Source organism: Mangifera indica, chromosome 20 (assembly GCF_011075055.1).
Source record: "Mangifera indica cultivar Alphonso chromosome 20, CATAS_Mindica_2.1, whole genome shotgun sequence".
NCBI classification, from domain to species: Eukaryota; Viridiplantae; Streptophyta; class Magnoliopsida; order Sapindales; family Anacardiaceae; genus Mangifera; species Mangifera indica.
The window spans coordinates 12,093,093-12,111,461 of NC_058156.1; the positions used below are offsets into that span (position 1 = coordinate 12,093,093).

The 18,369-nt window shown below is 33.2% G+C and overlaps 3 protein-coding genes and 1 pseudogene across 5 annotated transcripts; 2 read left to right on the forward strand and 2 right to left on the reverse strand.

Annotated features, from left to right (window-relative positions):
- Nucleotides 1-1,512: 1,512 nt before the first annotated feature.
- On the forward strand, nt 1,513-2,839 carry LOC123204098 (annotated as a pseudogene).
- A 337-nt stretch (nt 2,840-3,176) lies between these two features.
- On the reverse strand, nt 3,177-5,340 carry LOC123204099. Of its 2 annotated transcripts, none has more exons than XM_044620655.1 (3): nt 4,875-5,340; nt 4,081-4,222; nt 3,177-3,578 (listed from the first exon to the last, which is right to left on the reverse strand). In XM_044620655.1, exons 1-3 carry the CDS (start codon nt 5,100-5,102, stop codon nt 3,367-3,369), a joined length of 582 nt encoding a protein of 193 aa, XP_044476590.1. In that variant the 5' UTR covers nt 5,103-5,340; the 3' UTR covers nt 3,177-3,366. The 2 variants fall into 2 exon arrangements, with proteins under 2 accessions (XP_044476590.1, XP_044476589.1); XM_044620654.1 differs by having other exon boundaries at nt 3,177-3,581.
- Nucleotides 5,341-5,469: 129 nt separating this feature from the next.
- LOC123204100 lies at nt 5,470-7,483 on the reverse strand. 2 transcript variants are annotated; one of them, XM_044620657.1, is made up of 4 exons: nt 7,093-7,483; nt 6,102-6,343; nt 5,709-5,983; nt 5,470-5,607 (listed from the first exon to the last, which is right to left on the reverse strand). In XM_044620657.1, exons 2-4 carry the CDS (start codon nt 6,306-6,308, stop codon nt 5,598-5,600), a joined length of 492 nt encoding a protein of 163 aa, XP_044476592.1. In that variant the 5' UTR covers nt 6,309-6,343; nt 7,093-7,483; the 3' UTR covers nt 5,470-5,597. The 2 variants fall into 2 exon arrangements, with proteins under 2 accessions (XP_044476592.1, XP_044476591.1); XM_044620656.1 differs by lacking the exon at nt 5,470-5,607 and having other exon boundaries at nt 5,615-5,983.
- A 1,829-nt stretch (nt 7,484-9,312) lies between these two features.
- Nucleotides 9,313-12,340, forward strand: LOC123204242 (WUSCHEL-related homeobox 1-like). The gene is made up of 4 exons (XM_044620838.1): nt 9,313-10,007; nt 10,176-10,514; nt 10,726-10,814; nt 11,703-12,340. The coding sequence occupies exons 1-4, from the start codon at nt 9,833-9,835 to the stop codon at nt 12,213-12,215; spliced, it is 1,116 nt and encodes a 371-aa protein (XP_044476773.1). The 5' UTR covers nt 9,313-9,832; the 3' UTR covers nt 12,216-12,340.
- Nucleotides 12,341-18,369: the final 6,029 nt, after the last annotated feature.

The following is an 18,369-nucleotide window of genomic DNA, read 5'->3' on the forward strand; positions in this document are numbered from 1 at the left end:
TTCCGTTAGGATCCAGTGGTCAGTTCGGTCATAAACGATGTTTAAATACATGACCAATATATTGTTTTGCAAAAATCTGGTCCAAACCGACTGGTTAAACCGGTTCGATTGGAAGCTGATGCATTGCCAGCATGTTATAATGTGAAAATTTACCATTGCTGAGGTTGTCATGAATCTTGTTGATGATATTTGTGAACTCACAACTTAAATTAAATTTCATGAATTGTTAATAAAAATGTTAAAATAGTTAATTAATTTAAAATTTATTTCACCTGCTGTAATAGATTAAATCAATAATTAATAAATGACATCAATAAATAAATGAATCTAATTTTTTACACAATCAAACCTACAGTAATGACGTTGAAGAAGCACCAAATTACACAATCAATGGCATTACTTGTATGTGACCAAAACTGAAGTGTGGGTAAAAGAGTTTTGAAAAACCTCTAATTTTGGTTATTTTTATGATATAGCATACAAGCGCGAGTGTGGGAGATTGTTAGATGGTTTTTGAGACATTTTTCCTATTATTGATTATCTCATGAGTCAAAATAGGTTATTTTATCCACATTCCTAAAACATATTTTAAAATCTTTCAATTTAAACCTTTTTTTATTAGCTATAACACATGGTTTGTGAGTATAAGTGATTGATTGACAATTTTAGGTTTTTTTTTTTTGTTTTTGGCACCATATATATCTCTTTCATGAGTCAAGATAAGTAAATTTATTAAAAATCTTTTAAACTTGTCAAAATTTACATTTTTCATAAATCCTCAAAATTAAATTATTTATATAAACTATAACACGAGTCCCAAATGTGAGAGATCAGTTAAAGATTTTTTAGGTTTTTCCCATAATATTCATCCTCCAATGATTCAAGATAAATAACCTTACTTAGAATCTACAACATGTATACCTAAAACAGGCCGAAGTTCACTCTTTAAGAAAAAAAAAAACTCATGCCTCAGTCATTTTAATAGGCTGTAGTATAGGGTTTTTGAGTGTGAAAGAGCCTCCGACAGTTTGTAATCGTTTGTCACATCGGCTGCCGTCACACAAGGTAAGTAAGGTGGATCCCCATGCGGTGCCGGAGACCTACTAAATCCCACTCTTACACTTTGGCCAAATTGTAATTTCAGTTGCCTATCCGCCACCAATATTCAAGCCCACCCGCCTGCCACACTTGGCGAACTCTTAACAGTATCTGCAGCCGCGGTCGACGCCACCCTGCGGCCACAGCGACGCGAATCGCCTCCTGCAACCGAGCATTTTAGGTGCCGGAAAAAAATGTGAGCAAAAATGAGCTTAATTTTAAACTTGTTTGCTTAATGATGTGAAACCTAGATTTAAAACTATCAACTTCGAGCTTGAATCATAAATTGGAGTTTCAGAAATTGTGCATTGTAAAGATTGATTTTTTATTCTTAAGGATGTTGAAGAATGCTGAAACTCGTTTGAAATAGAAAGCTTAGAACTCAATTTAACTTGTTTCTTTCATCAGCAGCAAACAATGGCGGGAGGCAAGATGAAGAAGGAAAAAGCTAAGCACGCAAGTGCTACTTATCAAGGAGGCATAACGTTTCACAAATCAAAGGGTCAGCACATCCTCAAAAATCCTTTCTTGTGGACTCCATTGTTCAGAAAGCTGGAATCAAGACCACTGATCTCATTCTCGAAATTGGTCCTGGTACTGGAAATCTCACCAAGAAGCTTCTAGAAGCTGGCAAGATGGTTCAGGAGCTTGGCCGCCGCTTTCAGGGCACCCCTTTTTCAACTCGTTTGAAGGTACTTGTAGTTGTATCAACAACCATTCAGTTTAATTCTCAGTTTGGAGTGATTGTTTAATTACATTTCCTGAAATTTTTGTTACTTTCTTCACAGATCAGTCAAGGCGATGTGTTGAAGACTGATCTTCCCTACTTTGACATATGTGTGGCAAATATTCATTACCAAATTTCGTCTGCACTCACGTTCAAGTTGTTGTTTCACCAAACTGCCCTCAGATGTGCAATCATTATGTTTCAGAAAGAGTTTGTAATGAGACTAGTTGCACTGCCCGGCGACAAGCTCTACTGTCGGCTTTCCGTGAATACCCAACTCTATGCGCAAGTCTCCCTCCTCCTAAAAGTTGGGAAGAATAATTTTCATCCCCCACCGAAGGTTGATTCCTCAGTAGTTCAAATTGAGCCTTGGAAACCACGTCCACAAGTTAATCCTAAAGAGTGGGATGGATTTACACGGATATGTTTCATAAGAAAGAACAAAACACTTAGCTCAATTTTCAGGCTGAAAAATGTCCTTTCATTACTTGAGAAAAACTGCAAGACCCTTCGAGTAATACGGTGCTCCCAGAGTGGTTCCATGGAGAATCTTTATACTGAATCAGATATACCAAGACCGGGGGATCTTGATGGTAGAACCGATGATGAAATGGAGGTAGAGTATGATGATGACAATGAAGGTGATGCAGAAAGTGAGGTGTCTGGGTTCAAAGATAAGGTTCTGGCTGTGTTGAAGGAGGGACAGTTCGAAGAGAAGAGAGCATCTAAGCTCACGCCACAGGAGTTCTTATATCTACTTTCTTTGTTCAACAAGGCTGGAATACACTTCTCTTGATGCTTGAGATAGAGAGTCATATGTTTAATGTATATTTCAAGCATACCCGATTTTGTTTAGCATGCATTCGAGCCGAGTAAGTGATCATCGAACTCCTTTTTCTTGTTAAAAATTGTTATAGGCATGTTGATCATATTATTTGAGTTCTGATCGGTCCTGTTCAACAAATGTTTAAGATGTGAATTAGTCATGTGAAAGGAGATAACAATTTTACATTAGTTGACATTGAAAGATTCACAACTTCAACCTTTTGGATGATCTTTAAACCCCGTGTCTGACCTCATTAGGAGCTGGTTTTTATGTTAAATCATTAACCACACCCCACATGAAATTAAACTCACTCAATTCATGTTAGTCGATATTGTTCTTTAGGCATAAGATTATTCTCAAACCTAAACCAAGTTTGTTAATTGCAGAAGTAAAACAGTTACTTCTGTGATGACTGAAGACTGCTATCAGAAATTATTTTGTTTTTTTTTTCCAACAGTTTCAGTACCCTCTCTATTTTTATGAGTTGGAAGACAATGATGAAGATTACCCAGGCACCATAAATAACAGCAAACTTCAGTTTAAACCCGTCAAAATGTTACAGGAATAGGAAACTGGTTCTTTTGTTTTCTTAATGTTACAGTTATCTCGATACCTCTTGGAATCCCCTTGTTAGCCAGATTGAGAAATTCCGAGTTTTGGTGGAGAGACATGTATTATATAACCCTTTTTCTGCCAGAAAATTTATACAGAAAACCTATATGATATACACCAACAAGGATCGCTCCAACATATCTGACACAACCTCTTTGGATCTTACAAATACCGGAGAAGTGGTCAGTGTATTTTGCAGTTTTTGCTTTTCCAAATCTGCAACCAGCAAAAGTTTGGCTTTCTGGTTATGTTCTTCACCTTCTAGATATTTGTTAGGAGGGCAGGACCCATTTATCTGCACCAACAAGCTTCCACCTGCTATAAGAAGCAGTTCAATAGTTTCAGTCCAAAGTTCTTGAACAAAGCAATGTATGCATAACTGTGATTCAACTAAGTTTTAATTGACTGATATTCTAACTTGGATTGCTTCTGTTCAATTCAAACTCTGAATTACTGGCCAAACCCATGCACTTTAACGTTAATGTCTAAAGTTACATATAGTATCATAATTACTTCACTTGTTCTCTTGAGTAATGTTAAAGTAAACCGCAGAAATGACATTAAATCTCATAAAAGAGTGAATGTAAGACTTATGGGTTAATCTTACATTGCTTCGAGATGATAAGATAAAACTAGTTGATAAAAACAAAATCGTAATAAATTGTGTATTCAAAACGGATAATCTTATACTAAGATTTTACAAAAGGTCTTGACATTCTGCATCAGTAAACAGAAGATAGACATTCATTCATGTCTAAAATGTTTCATCTGCAACTAATAAAAAATCAGAACAAATTTTGGTGGAAGAAGCATTTACCAAGCACAAGAGCAGCCCCTATCCACCCTGCAGTACCCCATCTTTCACCAAGGAGAAACCATGCAAAACCAGCACCCCAGAGTGGTTCCAGCCCATAAATTATGGCTGTTTCTGTAGCTGAAACATCTCGCATGGCAGCAATCTGAAAGGGCAAAGGTAACATTTTATGACAATTTAAACGCAAACAAATCATTCATCCATCTGCACAAATTTCCTTTTGAACAACTTCTACAAAAGAAGCACTTCTATAGAAGGAATTCATACTAGGGGTGTTCATAATTATTGGAACACCAAATCGAACCAATATCCGAACCAAAAATTGGAGCAAAACATAGAGCATTCAAAATACCGCTTTGGTTTCCAGCTGGGATTTTGGTCAAACCGGACTTTTCAACTTAGTGATTCGGCAATAGTTATAATGTTAAAAAAAATTGGTATGCTCATTCCATTTCTCAGATTGCTTGTTCGGCAAAGTACGACTCTGTTCTACGGGTCATTCACCATTCTAGATGAAATAAAGAAAAATTAAAAAAAATGTAAGTATGAAGCCAAAACAACCATTGGTGGTCCTCCTAGAAATTTTGTTCAAAAGCAATTAACTGAAAATCCAATTCAGTTATTCAATATTTTTTTTGGTTCGAAACTAATTAATCTTATTTTTAAAAAGAAAGCCAAACCGATTCCGTTAACCAGCTTTGAACAATCGTAATGCATAGAGATGAAAAAAATACATGTCTAGGAAAATTGAACGATTTCATTTTATTCCCTTTCATGTCTATCAAAATTTTAATTACCTCTATCCATAAGAATATCCCAGTTGAGAATACGCCGGTGTAAAGTGCAGGCACCCATGGAAAGCCAACAATCCAGTCCCAAAACACAATCCATGTCCATGCTGACTGGTCAAAATCTTGGCCACCATCTAAGTAGCACGGAAACTTACAATAGTATGCGATTCTACATTTCGAAAATGTTTCCGTTTTCGAAACTCTCCGAAACTTATAGGAAACGTTTCGAGTCATTTTAAAATTTTTGAAAAATTTTGAAACGTATTTATTTTAGAAGAAAAATAATAAAATCGATTAAACACAATTTTTTTATATTTTCAAACCGAAAATGTCTTTAAATCTCATATTGAATTCGTCTTCTCTCTACTTTTTTATGTGTTACTCATCTCTTCTCCGACATATTATATAGATTGATATGTATTGTTGTTTTTTTCTTAAATATCTACATGTGTTTACTTAAGAACAATTTACAATAGATTGTACATCCTTTTTTATTATTTATTTTTATGGTATTTTTTATATTATACAAGTTTATGTATTTTTATTATAAAAAATTTAGTATTTATAAAAAAACTCTTATATTTTTCATATTTATAAGTTTCTCACGTTTCCATTTTCTATATTTTTTAAAAAATACGTTTTCACGTTTCTCCGTTTCCGTTTCCGTGCTAAATAGGCCACCATCAAACCATCCTCCCACCAGAATCCACATTGTAGATAACAGAGCCACTACACACACCTTGTGAAACCACAGAACAGAATTACTCAGAATACATAATTGAAATCTTTAGAATTTCAACAAAATTTTTGATTGAGTGAATTGAAGGTGAGATAAGGAACCTCATATCCAAGGAGTGGTAAAAGTTCTTTTTGGTTGTGCTTCTTGAGAACCTTTCTGTCCGGAGCATGTGGATTCCAAAAAATATTGCACTCAGAAAGTTCAAAAGATCTCCAACCTGAAACGGTGACAGTTGAAATCGTAAACATCTTACATTCGGTGGAGATCCACTAAATTCCAGCATTGCAACTCCCAGGGCAGACATTAGAACTCCAAACCAGGTGCGGGCGGGTATCATAGCACCAAACATTCCATCGAGCAATGGTACTACAATTACCTGTGCCAATTTACATGTATTAGTTGGTAACAAGAAATCTCAAGCGGAACCTAAAATTCCGGACTACTGTTGTCAACTCAAGTTAGCAAGAGTTCGAGCATGGATAAACAGAGCTTACTGTAAACAAAGAGATGAAGGATGCACGGCCTGCATCTGAGGTGAGCAATCCAAGTGCCTCAGCTAGGTATCCTAAACTGATCCATAATCCCAGCTCTATCCCTGCAGTGCGGGTCTGAACATCGCCTCTTGCCCGGAACACAAATGGCAAAAATGGAATTGCTGACATTACAAATCGCACTGCACAGAAGGCCGCTGGATCCATCATCTCTTCAACAGCTTTTAGAACTGGAATGTCACTGGCTGCAATTTTGAGAAAAGATATTCATCAATTAAAACAGTAATTTAGATAGGACATTATATAATTTAGAAACCTCAAAACTTGCTTTGGGAATCCAAGCCTAAGATTGAAGCTCTTGCTGAGCCCTACAATCTGTTGGGTTCTCCCATATGGATCGGAAAAGGGCTAGATGTTGTATACAAAATGCAAGGAACTGGGATGAGAGTGGCCTAATACCATCCAATAGTGAGATTAAAACCGCGAGAGTTTATAGAAGTAATAGTTAATATAAAGTTTCAACCAATACTCTATTGCGCTTCCGTTTGGTTGGTTAAAGAGTACATTTCAAAATTTTTAAACTTGCTTTCAGAATCCAAGCCAATTGAAGCTCTCGTTGAACCCTACAATTTGTTGGGTTGTCTCATATGGGATAGGGGTAAGGTGTTACAATATAAAGTGTGAGGGAAAGTTCTGGGTTGGTGAGACCTAATATCACCTAATTATATAATCATATCCTTAAGGGTTTATCGGAGTGACTAGTTGAAAAAAAGGTTCAACCAATAATTCATTGTGCATACAGATAAATGTTTACAAGGAGTGTTGAACCTATAACTCGATATGTGAGGTGAGGAATAAACCACCATAAGAGTCATCCAAAGATAGCAAAATAGTCACATAAAACAGTTCAATTTTTTAACTTCCTGAAGTCTTTAACTTTTACAAGAAGTGTTTTTTCCATTTTTGAAGACGTGAAATCGAGAAACTTACTTACCATTGACAATTGTGATGACATTGAGCAAGAGAATACTCCTGATCTTATTGGAAGCAAACAAAACCCTTCTCCATAAAGGCTTCCTTTTGATAATCTTTCCAACTGGAATACACCTCTCACTGCTTCTCAAATTCTTGACACTTACAATTGAAGAAGAAGAAGAAGAGGGTTAAAAGGAGAAAGCAGTGGTGAAACGGTGTCGTTTCTGGAGCTGATTGTTTACACTTACATTACAGAGGAAAAGACCTATGGGGTTCTTCTCCTTGTTGAAAATAGCTGACATTATACAGGTTTTTTGAATTCTCCATGCTGGTTTTGGCAGGCAAACCATGCTTCTTCTGCAACTCAAACACAGACATCCATGACCATGAGCTTTAAAATTAGTAAAATTACTGTGTTCTTTTATGATTAAGATTTGATGTTTTTTTTTTTTTTCCCCTTGAATTTATAACTAAATTAAGGGAAATTATAAAGTCTAGAAAATTAAGAACCACGGAATCATACATGATGACACTTTTGGACATCATCCACTATAGACACACATTGATAAAGCCAATAATCTTCATCTTCTCTCAGTGTTCTTTTATATTAGAATTTTTTTTTTTTTTGATAATTATGTTAAATTCAAAAGATTTCAAATTAAATAAATTAAAATTAATTTTTACTTAAAATCAATTTAAATCAAATCCATCGATAAATTCAATGGTTTGATATCACTGGTGGAAAACATACGGTGCCCAGATAAATCAAGGGTCTGTATTAAATTTAAATATTACCTTGTAATAATAATAATAATAATTATGATGATGATATTATTATTGCATGAGTAGAAATAGAAGATCTTGCAATAAGGTTTGGCATCATTCTGTATGCTGCAGAAGGCAGTAATAATTAAACAATAATGAGAAAGTATATATATAAAAATAAGGAAGACAAAAAGCTACTAAATTGGAGAAATGAATGATTCCATAATAATTGACCAATCAATCTATCTCTCTTAAATCTTCAACTACACATTTCATAGATTTTGGACCACCTTTTTTTCCATGTTTTTTTCAATGTAATTAATAACCAGAAGAGGCATCAGAAGGAGAAAAAGGGTTTCATCATGTCCAGAGTAGCTTACATCAAATCTATGAGTTTAAATAGAGATGAACTCATTTCTTTCTTGGTTAACCGTTTTCAACTCATCAATTATATTGTTCACTTCTTTAATGATATTATTTATTTTCTCAATGATCTTTTAGTAGTATTATATGTCAACTCAAATAAGTTTGAATTTAAGTTCAAGATTAGTATTATGATTTCAATTTGAACTTGCACTGACTATAGATTTAGCATAACTCGAATCAAATTCACCCTTATTTTTATTTGTATTTTTGATAGCTGGGAAAATAGTAAATCCTGTTCTAGCGACCGGCAACACTCATATTTTTCAATTTGGATATAATGATATATGTTTAACAATACTAACTAATGAATAACTGTGTATATATACACATATGGAATAAACGAATTAGAGAGTGTGTGAAATAAGCAAACAATCACACAAACCAATATAAACGATAAAGAAAAATAACACGACATATTGTATTTCACCCAAAATAGTGCTACATTTCATAGTAGATCTAAACCAAACTAGCTGGCTCATCTCGGTGCTTGACTCGATTTGAGCCAAATACGAGCTACCTCGAGTTTGACTTGAATTTTTTTTTAATAATATTATTTATTTTGTCGATAATATTATATATTCATCCTATCGATGACCTTCTAACAATATTTTTAATTAGTTCAAATGATCTTAAGATTGAGCTAGCCATTATGGATTTGAGTCTATTCATATTCGAATTCAACTCAATTTGAATTTAACAATACTTACATCTAGCATAGACAATAATGTATTTGCTCATCAATTGTTACACTAGTGATGGCAATAAATAATGTGTTGAAATCAAGAGAAATCCTAAACCGAGGGATAAGCCCAAACTGGCTATGGGCCCGACCATGGGGGAGCGGAGCCTCCGCCTACAGGTAGGGTCGCGGGATCGTATTTTTGTCGTATATTTTAGATAAAGTGGTGGCCAATTCGGAAATAGAAATCCTTTTTTTTTCAATTGTATTCCCAAAATCTTTCACACCTCCATATAAACCATATTAAGTTTTTGTTCTTATGTACATACAAGACAAATCCAGGACACAGTTAAATACATATGTTGAATGGACCATATTTATAGACGATGAAGATGTGAATAAGAGTGAGAAAGAAGGTAGAAAGAAAAAAGGGACGTGAGATAGAGAAGAAAGCCGTACAAAAATGGAGACAGAGAAGAGAGAAGAGAGAAGATTTAATCAGAAATATAGACAAAGGAAAAGGGTGAAGTTGCAGAGGGGAGAGAGGGGCAGTTCGGATTGAGAATAAGTATGAAAAGCACGAGTCATAAGAAGAACAATAAATGAGAAGGGTTGATGAGAAGGCTTATGATAAGCCTCATCATCGTCACGTCGTTTTTCTTTTGCTTCTCCCAATAATCCTCTCCCAGAATTCCACGCTTCTTCTTCTTCTTCTTCTTTCTTTCTTTTAAATTCTTTTTCTCTTTCTTTCTCACCTTTCTTTCTCTAGTCAACCTCATGCCTCTTCTCGCTTTTGTTCCTTATTGAACCAACAACAACATTACTTTCTCCTTATTTCATCTCCTCTCTCTCGATTCTTCTCATTTCTCACATTTCCTTGTTGGGTTTGATGAGAGCGATGTGGATGATGGGTTATAGTGATGGCGGTGACTTCAACATGGCTGACTCCTTCAATGGCCGCAAACTTAGACCTCTCGTTCCCAGACCTGTCTCTTCTACTAACAACTCTTCCACCATTTCCCGTTTCCATGGCGACGATATCTTTTCTTTAAACCATCATCTTGGTGAGTGGTTTAAACAGTAAAGCCGGACCAAATGATTTAGTTTGGTTTGGGTTAATAAATTTTTGAAAAATGGTTCCCAGTTTTAGTTATAGTTTTGGACGATTTTCAAACCGATAATTGTTTCTTATTGACTCTTGCTCTTTTTATATGTTTTTGAATATGAAACAGGTTCTACTTTTGGTGATCAAAACAAGCTGATGGAGTTCAATACGCCTCCGGTTGTGGTGAGTTCGAGGTGGAATCCGACGCCTGAGCAGTTGAGAACGTTGGAAGAATTGTATCAGCGGGGAACTCGAACACCATCCGCCGACCAAATTCAACATATTACAACACAGCTTCGTCGGTATGGGAAGATTGAAGGGAAGAATGTTTTCTATTGGTTTCAAAATCACAAGGCAAGAGAACGCCAAAAACGAAGACGTCAGATGGAATCATCAGACCCTGATCATCATGAACACAATAATCATCATCATCATGATATAGAAATCATTGAAAGGAAAGATGCAGGTAAATAAAAATTCCGAATTTCTGTAAGTCTTTTTTTGCCATAACATTTCCTGTTGTTTAGGTCGTATTAAATGGACCTTTTTTTTTTTTTTTCTAATAGAAAATAGTAAAAGTTAATCTCTTCCACAAGAAAATACAAAAGTTTGATCCGTATATTTGTTGTTTTTGAAATATTTGTAATCTTTTTGTTTTTCTTTTTGTTGACACACAGGAGCAAGCAAGACAGCAGGATATCAAGTTATTGAACAGAACAAAAACAACTGGCTACCCTCCTCTACAAACTGCAGTAGTCTAGCAGAGGTCTATTTCGTTTTCTCACTTTGTCTTTCTCTTTTGAATTCTCTACTTTTTAAATCCTAAAAGCACATCATAACAATAATAATGTAGCAGATTAATTATGAAAACCTTGTTCTTAATAATTTGCATATGATTATGAGTTGATTATTATCTTTAGGGTTTATATCATAAAAGTTATATAAAGAAGAAAATGCATGTATGTTGGGAAATGAAAAGGGTTAAAAGCTGCAATCCTTCCTTTCTGTCGGGGCTGCTGTTTTAAGTAATGAAAGTGGTTTTTTTTTTTTTTTGGGGTTTTGTGCTTATTATACATACATTCATGGCATTTAGGTCAGTGATTTGGGCACCCTCTTTCACATTATATCAAAATGAGCACTTTGATAGTGAAAGGACAAGGCTTGCCCTACCCCAATTTTCCTTCTCACATCCCATCCAAGCTATTTTGCCTCAAACGAATCATAATTCGGCAATTCAACTTGAGATTCGTTTGGTTGTTCATTCACTACTATTATTTATCTAATTAATAATATTATTTATTTTTTGACAAAATTATTCACCCTTTTTCATAATCCTCCAGTAGCACTATTTATTAATTCAAATAAACTTAAACAAAACATTATACTTTCCATCTAAGCTTAAGTCAGCCCTAAGCTTAGTTCAACTTCATTCGAATCCAGAATTCACTCTTAAGTTTGATTCTAAATTTCAAAGTGCATGGGGAAATTTTTATACTAGCATTCTCTTGGGTTTTCTGTTTTCCACAGATTCCGATGAAAAAAATTTTGTTTGAATTTTTGTGTTTTTATAAGATTGTGTCAGTAAACTGTCTATCAATATCTGTTTTTATTATATGTTGTGTGAAGAGTTAACATTTTGCATGCATGGATTCAGGAGCCTGTTTCAATGCAAAGAGCTGCAAAAGCAGCAGCATTGGCAGACTGTAGAGCAGCAGGAGGCTCATGTGGATGGATTCATTTGGAAGAAGAGGAATTACAGCAAAGAAGAAGCTTTGTAGAAAGGAATGCCACATGGCAGATGATGCACTTGTCTTCTCCTTCTCCTTTTATGAACACAACTTCTTCTACGACTAAAACTCTTTCAGCTTTAAGAACTCTGGACCCAGCAAAACATTCCATTAAACCTCATCATGACCTTAACGTCTTTATAGCTCCAAACTACAAAGAAAATGGCCATGGCCATGGCTTTAACTGCTTAAATGCTCTCACAAATGAAGAAGAAGAAGAAGATGGGTGTGGAGAGTCGCACACACTTGAATTGTTTCCTCTTCGATGTGGGGACGACAGTGAAAGCAATTTAGAAAAGGGAACCGGTATGTCGGCTGCTGATATTGATGCCAACTTCACTCCTTACCAGTTCTTTGAATTTCTGCCATTGAAGAATTAATTAACGGAGTCAATGGAATTAAAAGTAGTACTTTAAATTCCCTTTTTTATGTGTGTAAGACTGAAATATGTTTAGATAATTTTTTCTTTTGGTTAAAATTGAGACAACTTTTTATCTTCTTTTTATCCATGTGTAATTCGGTAAAACCCCCATCCTTAACCAAGAACTCAACGAACCGACAAATTACAGTAATAGTAGGCATATGAATGTAGCGTGCAACAGCAACACTTTGCTTAGAGATAATGACTTTTTAGATTACATTTCATCTTATGAGTGGGAATTTTATCTGACTTCACTAGACAAGTAAACTCTGGGGCGTAGTGGTTAATCCCATAACTAATACATAGAGTAATTTAGAGTTTCATTTTATTGTAACACTTCACTATTCGATCACAAGTTAATTCGTTTAAGTTTTTCACATTTCATCTTTAGCCTTGTTGTACTTATTCAATAAAACAATAACTTTTTATCCAATTGGAATAAAACAGTTATCATATTTCATAAGGAATACAAATATCCTATAATTCTTTTGTGATAATTACATAAACTCTACTTGAACCATTTCTGCAAAATAAATAACATAATCATGGATATATGATTTCGAACAATTGACTAAATCACGTTAAAATACTTTGTGTTTCATTTATTTTATTCTTTGTAAGTTATCTAGTAATCCTAACTGTGGTTATCATAACAAGGTTTTATATAGTGTAAAAACGCATCAACAAAATGCATCTTAGTTGAGTTTGCATTTAAGAGATGATTGATCATCTATGTCTGAGGATCAGGTTTATATATACACAAATAAAAAAGTTAGTATAAAATATCATATTCTATTGAATTGATTGATTTCAACACAATAAATCGCTTACCCATTAAGATCTTAAGGGTTAACAAAATTAGTATAATATCAAAATTTTTTGAGAAAATGTATGGAATTCGAGAGTTTGTGAAAGTTTAACTTACTTGGTATAAACAGTGTCCAACCAACCTAGACAAGTTCTAGTTATTAAAACAAAAAAAAATTACTTACCCATTATACATGTATATAATATATGTATATATATATATATATATATATATATATATATATATATATATATATATATATATATATATATATATATATATATATATATAAGATGAAAATTTTTGTCATACAAGATTACAATAGCGAGTGACATTGAGAATATGTATTTGTTATTGAATCATGATATCCACTAAAATTATAAATAAGGAGACTTGTATACAGGATTGTTTTTTAATTGGGTTGAGTTCGTTGTTTGGGAGTTTACGTCAATGTTGTGCTTTTAATGACTTTAGAGAATGCTCTACCAGAGTATGTACAAAAATTACGAAAAAAGAAAAAGTGTTCTAAGAATTACTTGATAACTATTTGAAAATGCTAAGTTTGAAGGTTATTGTTTTCCGTTGTGAGCAAACGAGAAGAAAGGACTTTCGATAGATACATATGATATGCATTCTCCACGGGTTATGGCTTTTGGAACTCTTCAGTCCTCCAAGATATTCTGTGGGTAGTAGTCTGTCATATTATATATAATAGACTTAACACAAGAGTCCTCCATTAATATTAGTAAAATGATAGAGAAAACAAGAAGAGAGAAAGGCCACTGATTTTTTGAAGGACGAAATATTATGAATTAATGCTTAACATTTTGAAAAGATCACCATGGATGGCTTCACAGCTTAGCTGGGACATTCTGCATTATATGTATTAATTTCATCTGTTTCACCCCCAGCAATTCAAGTATGTTGCCAGCCAGCCACCCTCACTCACCATTCATATCCCTTTATCTCTTTCATGCATGTATCCCCTCCTTTTGTCTCCCATCTTGAAATGAGAGATCCCTGATAATACATACCTTCAACAAAACACCATGAAAATGAGTCAGATTGTTGGAAAATGTTAGATTTCTAACTCAAGTTTGACGGTTTTATGGGTTCATCACCATATTTTTTCTTTGCTATAATTGTTTTTTTGTGTTTTGAAAAATTTTTTCTTTTTAGATAATTCTTTTTATTATTGATACATCTTTTTTAGTGATTTTTTTCTAACAAATTATTATCTTCCTCAGTATCATTATTCACCATTTAAACTAGTTTGAACTCAAATTTAAACTCCTTGTTCTAGATTTGAATAGGGCTAACCTATGTTTAATTTAATCAGTTGGACTTTTTGACTTTTGTTGTATGTAAAATAAGCTGAAGGCAGGGGTTACTTTCCCCGGAAAGAATAAATTATGAAAGCTAAACTTGCAGGAAAGATATTAAGTGTAATAAATTAAGAACAGCTTTTAGAATTACCAATGTAGAAAAAGCCAGGGGATTTTATAGATAGATAGATATAGATATATACGAGAGGAAAAAGATGGGGGTTATGGTTTGGTTTGGTTGGGTTGGGTAGTTGGGGTGCGGCAAGAATGAAGAAGAAGAATGAGGAATTGACATGGGGTTTGGTGAAGGCAGTGACAGAGTGAGTGTGATTTGACTGAGCTTAGAGGCTGCTCTCTGCACAAATTGACAACACCAAAACCCAGTTAGACAATTGTGCAGACACTGGACCAATCCCCCTTTTATAGTTCTACTTAAATGTTAAATCTGTCAATCTATCCTTCTCATTTATCATTTCACTCTTTTCATTCTGATTTTCATCATCGTTTCATCATGGTCTTGTCACTCTCTTTATTTCCCATAACAAATCTTATTTTCATTTAATGGAATCTCTTCTCTCAGTCTCAGAGACAGCTCAGACTCTTAAAACAGTTTAATTTATAATGCCTACTTGAAATCCGTTTATCCAGATTAAAAATAGATTCGGTTCAAGTTAACTTATATCGAATACACCTTTATTCTAGACCAATTCCTAATGTCTGAAAATTGGATACGATTATAAGTTGATCAAGTTTGAAATTCAAATTGGAATCAAATAAGTCAAGTACGAGTTAATGGTAAAATATATTTTTATAAAACAAACCAAGTTCAAATCGATTTGAATTTCAAATTCAAATCAATTCTAATCAAAACTATGTTAAAATTATTTTTTAATCGAATTTGACTCTTAACTTATCGAACTTGAGCAAATTTTTAGTTCAACTTTTTTAAATCATAATCAATCTCAAATCTGAACCTTATTAAGCTCAGCCTACAAGCTTCTGCATAGAGGTTTGAGATAACTACTACGATCAAATCCAAATATTTATAGAAAATTCAATTGTCTTCTCGTTGGGCACTAAACTTCAGGCTCATTGAATAACTATTATTTTTCCAAGGTCACCCAAATCAGCCCACATCCACCAAGCCCTATTTGTATTGATTTGAAGGGAATTATTACTTTATACATAGGGTTAGGTTTGAACTAAGTTGATTCGTTAACTAAACTCAATTTAAATTCTTTTAACTTAAATTCGAATTGAGTTTGAGCTAAGTTCGAGCAAAGATGGTCAACATATTTTTAAAACCAAACGAACTCAAATTAGAAATAGTTTAGTTCAATCTAACTCATTAGTCAAGGGATTATTCAACTCAATTTGAATTTGGCCAGCAACTCCATTCAAATTAAATGAAGCAATTGTCAAAACCATATCATTTTGTCATTAAATCATGAACTTGAGTTGTAAATCCAAACTATGGATTCAAGTCAAAAATTTTGATTAAACTCGAGTTAAAACATTTTTTATTCGAATTAAATTTAAACTATCTTTAATTTTGACTCGTCAAACTCAAATATCTTTAATTTTGACTCATCAAACTTAAGTCAAGAAATGTTTGGGTTTGGCTTAGTAGATATCTATCCCTACATAAACATAAATTAAAATATAGAATTTTGGAAATATAGATATGAATACATATTTGACTCTCAAAACAATAATAATTCTAATAGAATCTTCATCAAGTAATGGTTTATTTGAAAGCTTACATCTACTGTTATATTATTAATTTTATGAATACATTTAGACAACATAACAATATGAATGTTAAAAATGTTGTCCCTAATTATTTGTACATTCTCTTATTTATAGGGTTTATGGAAGTGTTAGACGAGTAATTACGGAATGGAAAAATAAAGCATTTGTACAATGAATTTAGACAAGTCCATTTTTTAAGGAATGTGGAAATTCTTGTGCTCTCAATTTCTTAACAACGGTGGAGGATGAAAAAATGCATCTCGAAAAGATTGTGAGGAAGTCGTAACTACTTTCCTTTTCCCACACTTTTGATACAAGGTTTTTTGTCTACATTGTATAATAGACTGACATGTATAGTAAGTATATCAATTGTCTACTCGACATGTGTGGGCTTATAGTTAGTTGTTGTGCATAGGGTTGGATTCGAGCTCGAGAGCTCGGCTCAATTTACATATAGCTGAGCTTAAGTTTAAGCTTGTGAAAGTCAAGCTCGAACTCGATTCGAATTTAGTTCGGCTCGTTATTCGTTATTAAAACGACATCGTTTTAATACATATTGGTCAAAACGACGTCATTTTGTATTAAAATCTTTAATTGAAATTTTTGACGAGTAACTCGACTAGGGTTGGCTTGTTAGAGTCAAGCTCGAACGGACTCGGTTTGAGTCTTACCCTAGTTGTATATTAGTTTACTGTCACTTTCGTAAATTTGAAAGAGGAGTTTGATGCACAACAATCTTAACATTTTTCTCCTTTTTTTTAATAAATAAATTGGATAAATAAAATAAACTTATTTTCTCCCTCCACCAAAGATTTATTTCCCAAAACTCATTAAAAACCAACCAAACATTCACACCTTTATCATTCTTTGTCATTGGTCAGTACTTTATCATCCAATTTTTTATTGGTTCAAACTGAGCTCAAATAAAATCTAACTCAACATCAATTCAAATAAAAAGTGCACATTTGAGATTGAAAAATCGATACTTAAATTCAACTTATATTATAAAATCGAGCTTAATCATTGACTCAAACTTAATTCATTCAATCCAAACACAAAATCGAACAATTGGGACGGTGTCTAACTCTAGACTAATTGATAAGTGCAAGTATAAGTGAATTTATATTGAATTGATGCGGTCTCATATCCCTATTCAATTCAAATAAGTCAAATTCGAACTAAAGTTTTATTTTAACAATTCACCTTGAATTCAATCTGTCTATCTTTATAATGGCATTATATCCACTCCGTTAACAATACTGTTCATTCCTTTTAACAACCATCTAATGAAATTATACACTAATTCCAACAATCGGAACATTAAACATTAAGGATTCATTAAGGATTCAAGAGCCTACCCTTTTTGGACTGCAATTAGGTTTGAATCCATCCCCAAGATTATTGTGTGCAAGGCTATTGAAAAAGTGAGATGCACAATAAATAGAAGCACAAATTTGTAGAGTCATGACAGAGGTGGCGATGGGCCAAGCCTAGCCAACTCCAACTTAACCCATCAGGTCCATGGGTCAGGCCTTAGGACTGTACAATAACAGACCTTCAGGCTAGGTCGACCTATGAAAATTTTAAAGCCTAAGGCCCAACCCTATATACAACTAGTCGAACCAGGTTAAGGCTTAAATAATTTTTTATTAATAACTTAAACTTTAATAAAAAAATTTTATTAAATAATTTTTTTAATAATGGTTTTTTTAGTTAGAAAACTTGTTAGAAAATTAAATTGTGATTAAAAAGAAGACAAATTTATTTATAATAAGTAAGTTGAATTCTCGTGAAATCTAAAACATGAGTTTAGTTGAACAGTCTATTTTATTTAATCCTTATTTATAGTATATAAAAGAAATAAATGATTCTATTCTTTTAGATATAAGACTTTTACACATATACTTTTACACTTTGTAAAGAGTCTCACATCTAAAAAAATTAAATATTTCACTTTATTTACTATAAATTAAAGTTAAATAACATAATTTAACTAAACTAAATTTTTTCGTTATTCATACATTTAAGATTGATTTAAAGAACTCAAACTTATTTTTTTAAGTTTAAAATTTTTATTTCTTATCAATATTTATAATTTTTATAGTATAATTATTAATTAATTAATTATAATTTTTAAAAAATAATAATAATAATAAGTCAGGTTGATCTATGGGCCTAACATCGAGGCCCATGACTCAACCTGAAAGGCCCAAGGTCAAACCAAGCAA

Coding starts and splice junctions, on each gene's coding strand:
- LOC123204099 (XM_044620654.1), bottom strand. CDS start 5,102: ATGACTCGAAACGTTTCCTATAAGTTTCGGAGAGTTTCGAAAACGGAA. Junction 4,223..4,874: donor GGATATTCTTATGGATAGAG/GTAATTAAAATT, acceptor TTGCCCTTTCAG/ATTGCTGCCATGCGAGATGT. Junction 3,582..4,080: donor AGGGGCTGCTCTTGTGCTTG/GTAAATGCTTCT, acceptor TGCTTCTTATAG/CAGGTGGAAGCTTGTTGGTG.
- LOC123204100 (XM_044620656.1), bottom strand. CDS start 6,308: ATGATGGATCCAGCGGCCTTCTGTGCAGTGCGATTTGTAATGTCAGCA. Junction 5,984..6,101: donor CCTTCATCTCTTTGTTTACA/GTAAGCTCTGTT, acceptor AAATTGGCACAG/GTAATTGTAGTACCATTGCT.
- LOC123204242 (XM_044620838.1), top strand. CDS start 9,833: ATGAGAGCGATGTGGATGATGGGTTATAGTGATGGCGGTGACTTCAAC. Junction 10,008..10,175: donor TTCTTTAAACCATCATCTTG/GTGAGTGGTTTA, acceptor AATATGAAACAG/GTTCTACTTTTGGTGATCAA. Junction 10,515..10,725: donor CATTGAAAGGAAAGATGCAG/GTAAATAAAAAT, acceptor GTTGACACACAG/GAGCAAGCAAGACAGCAGGA.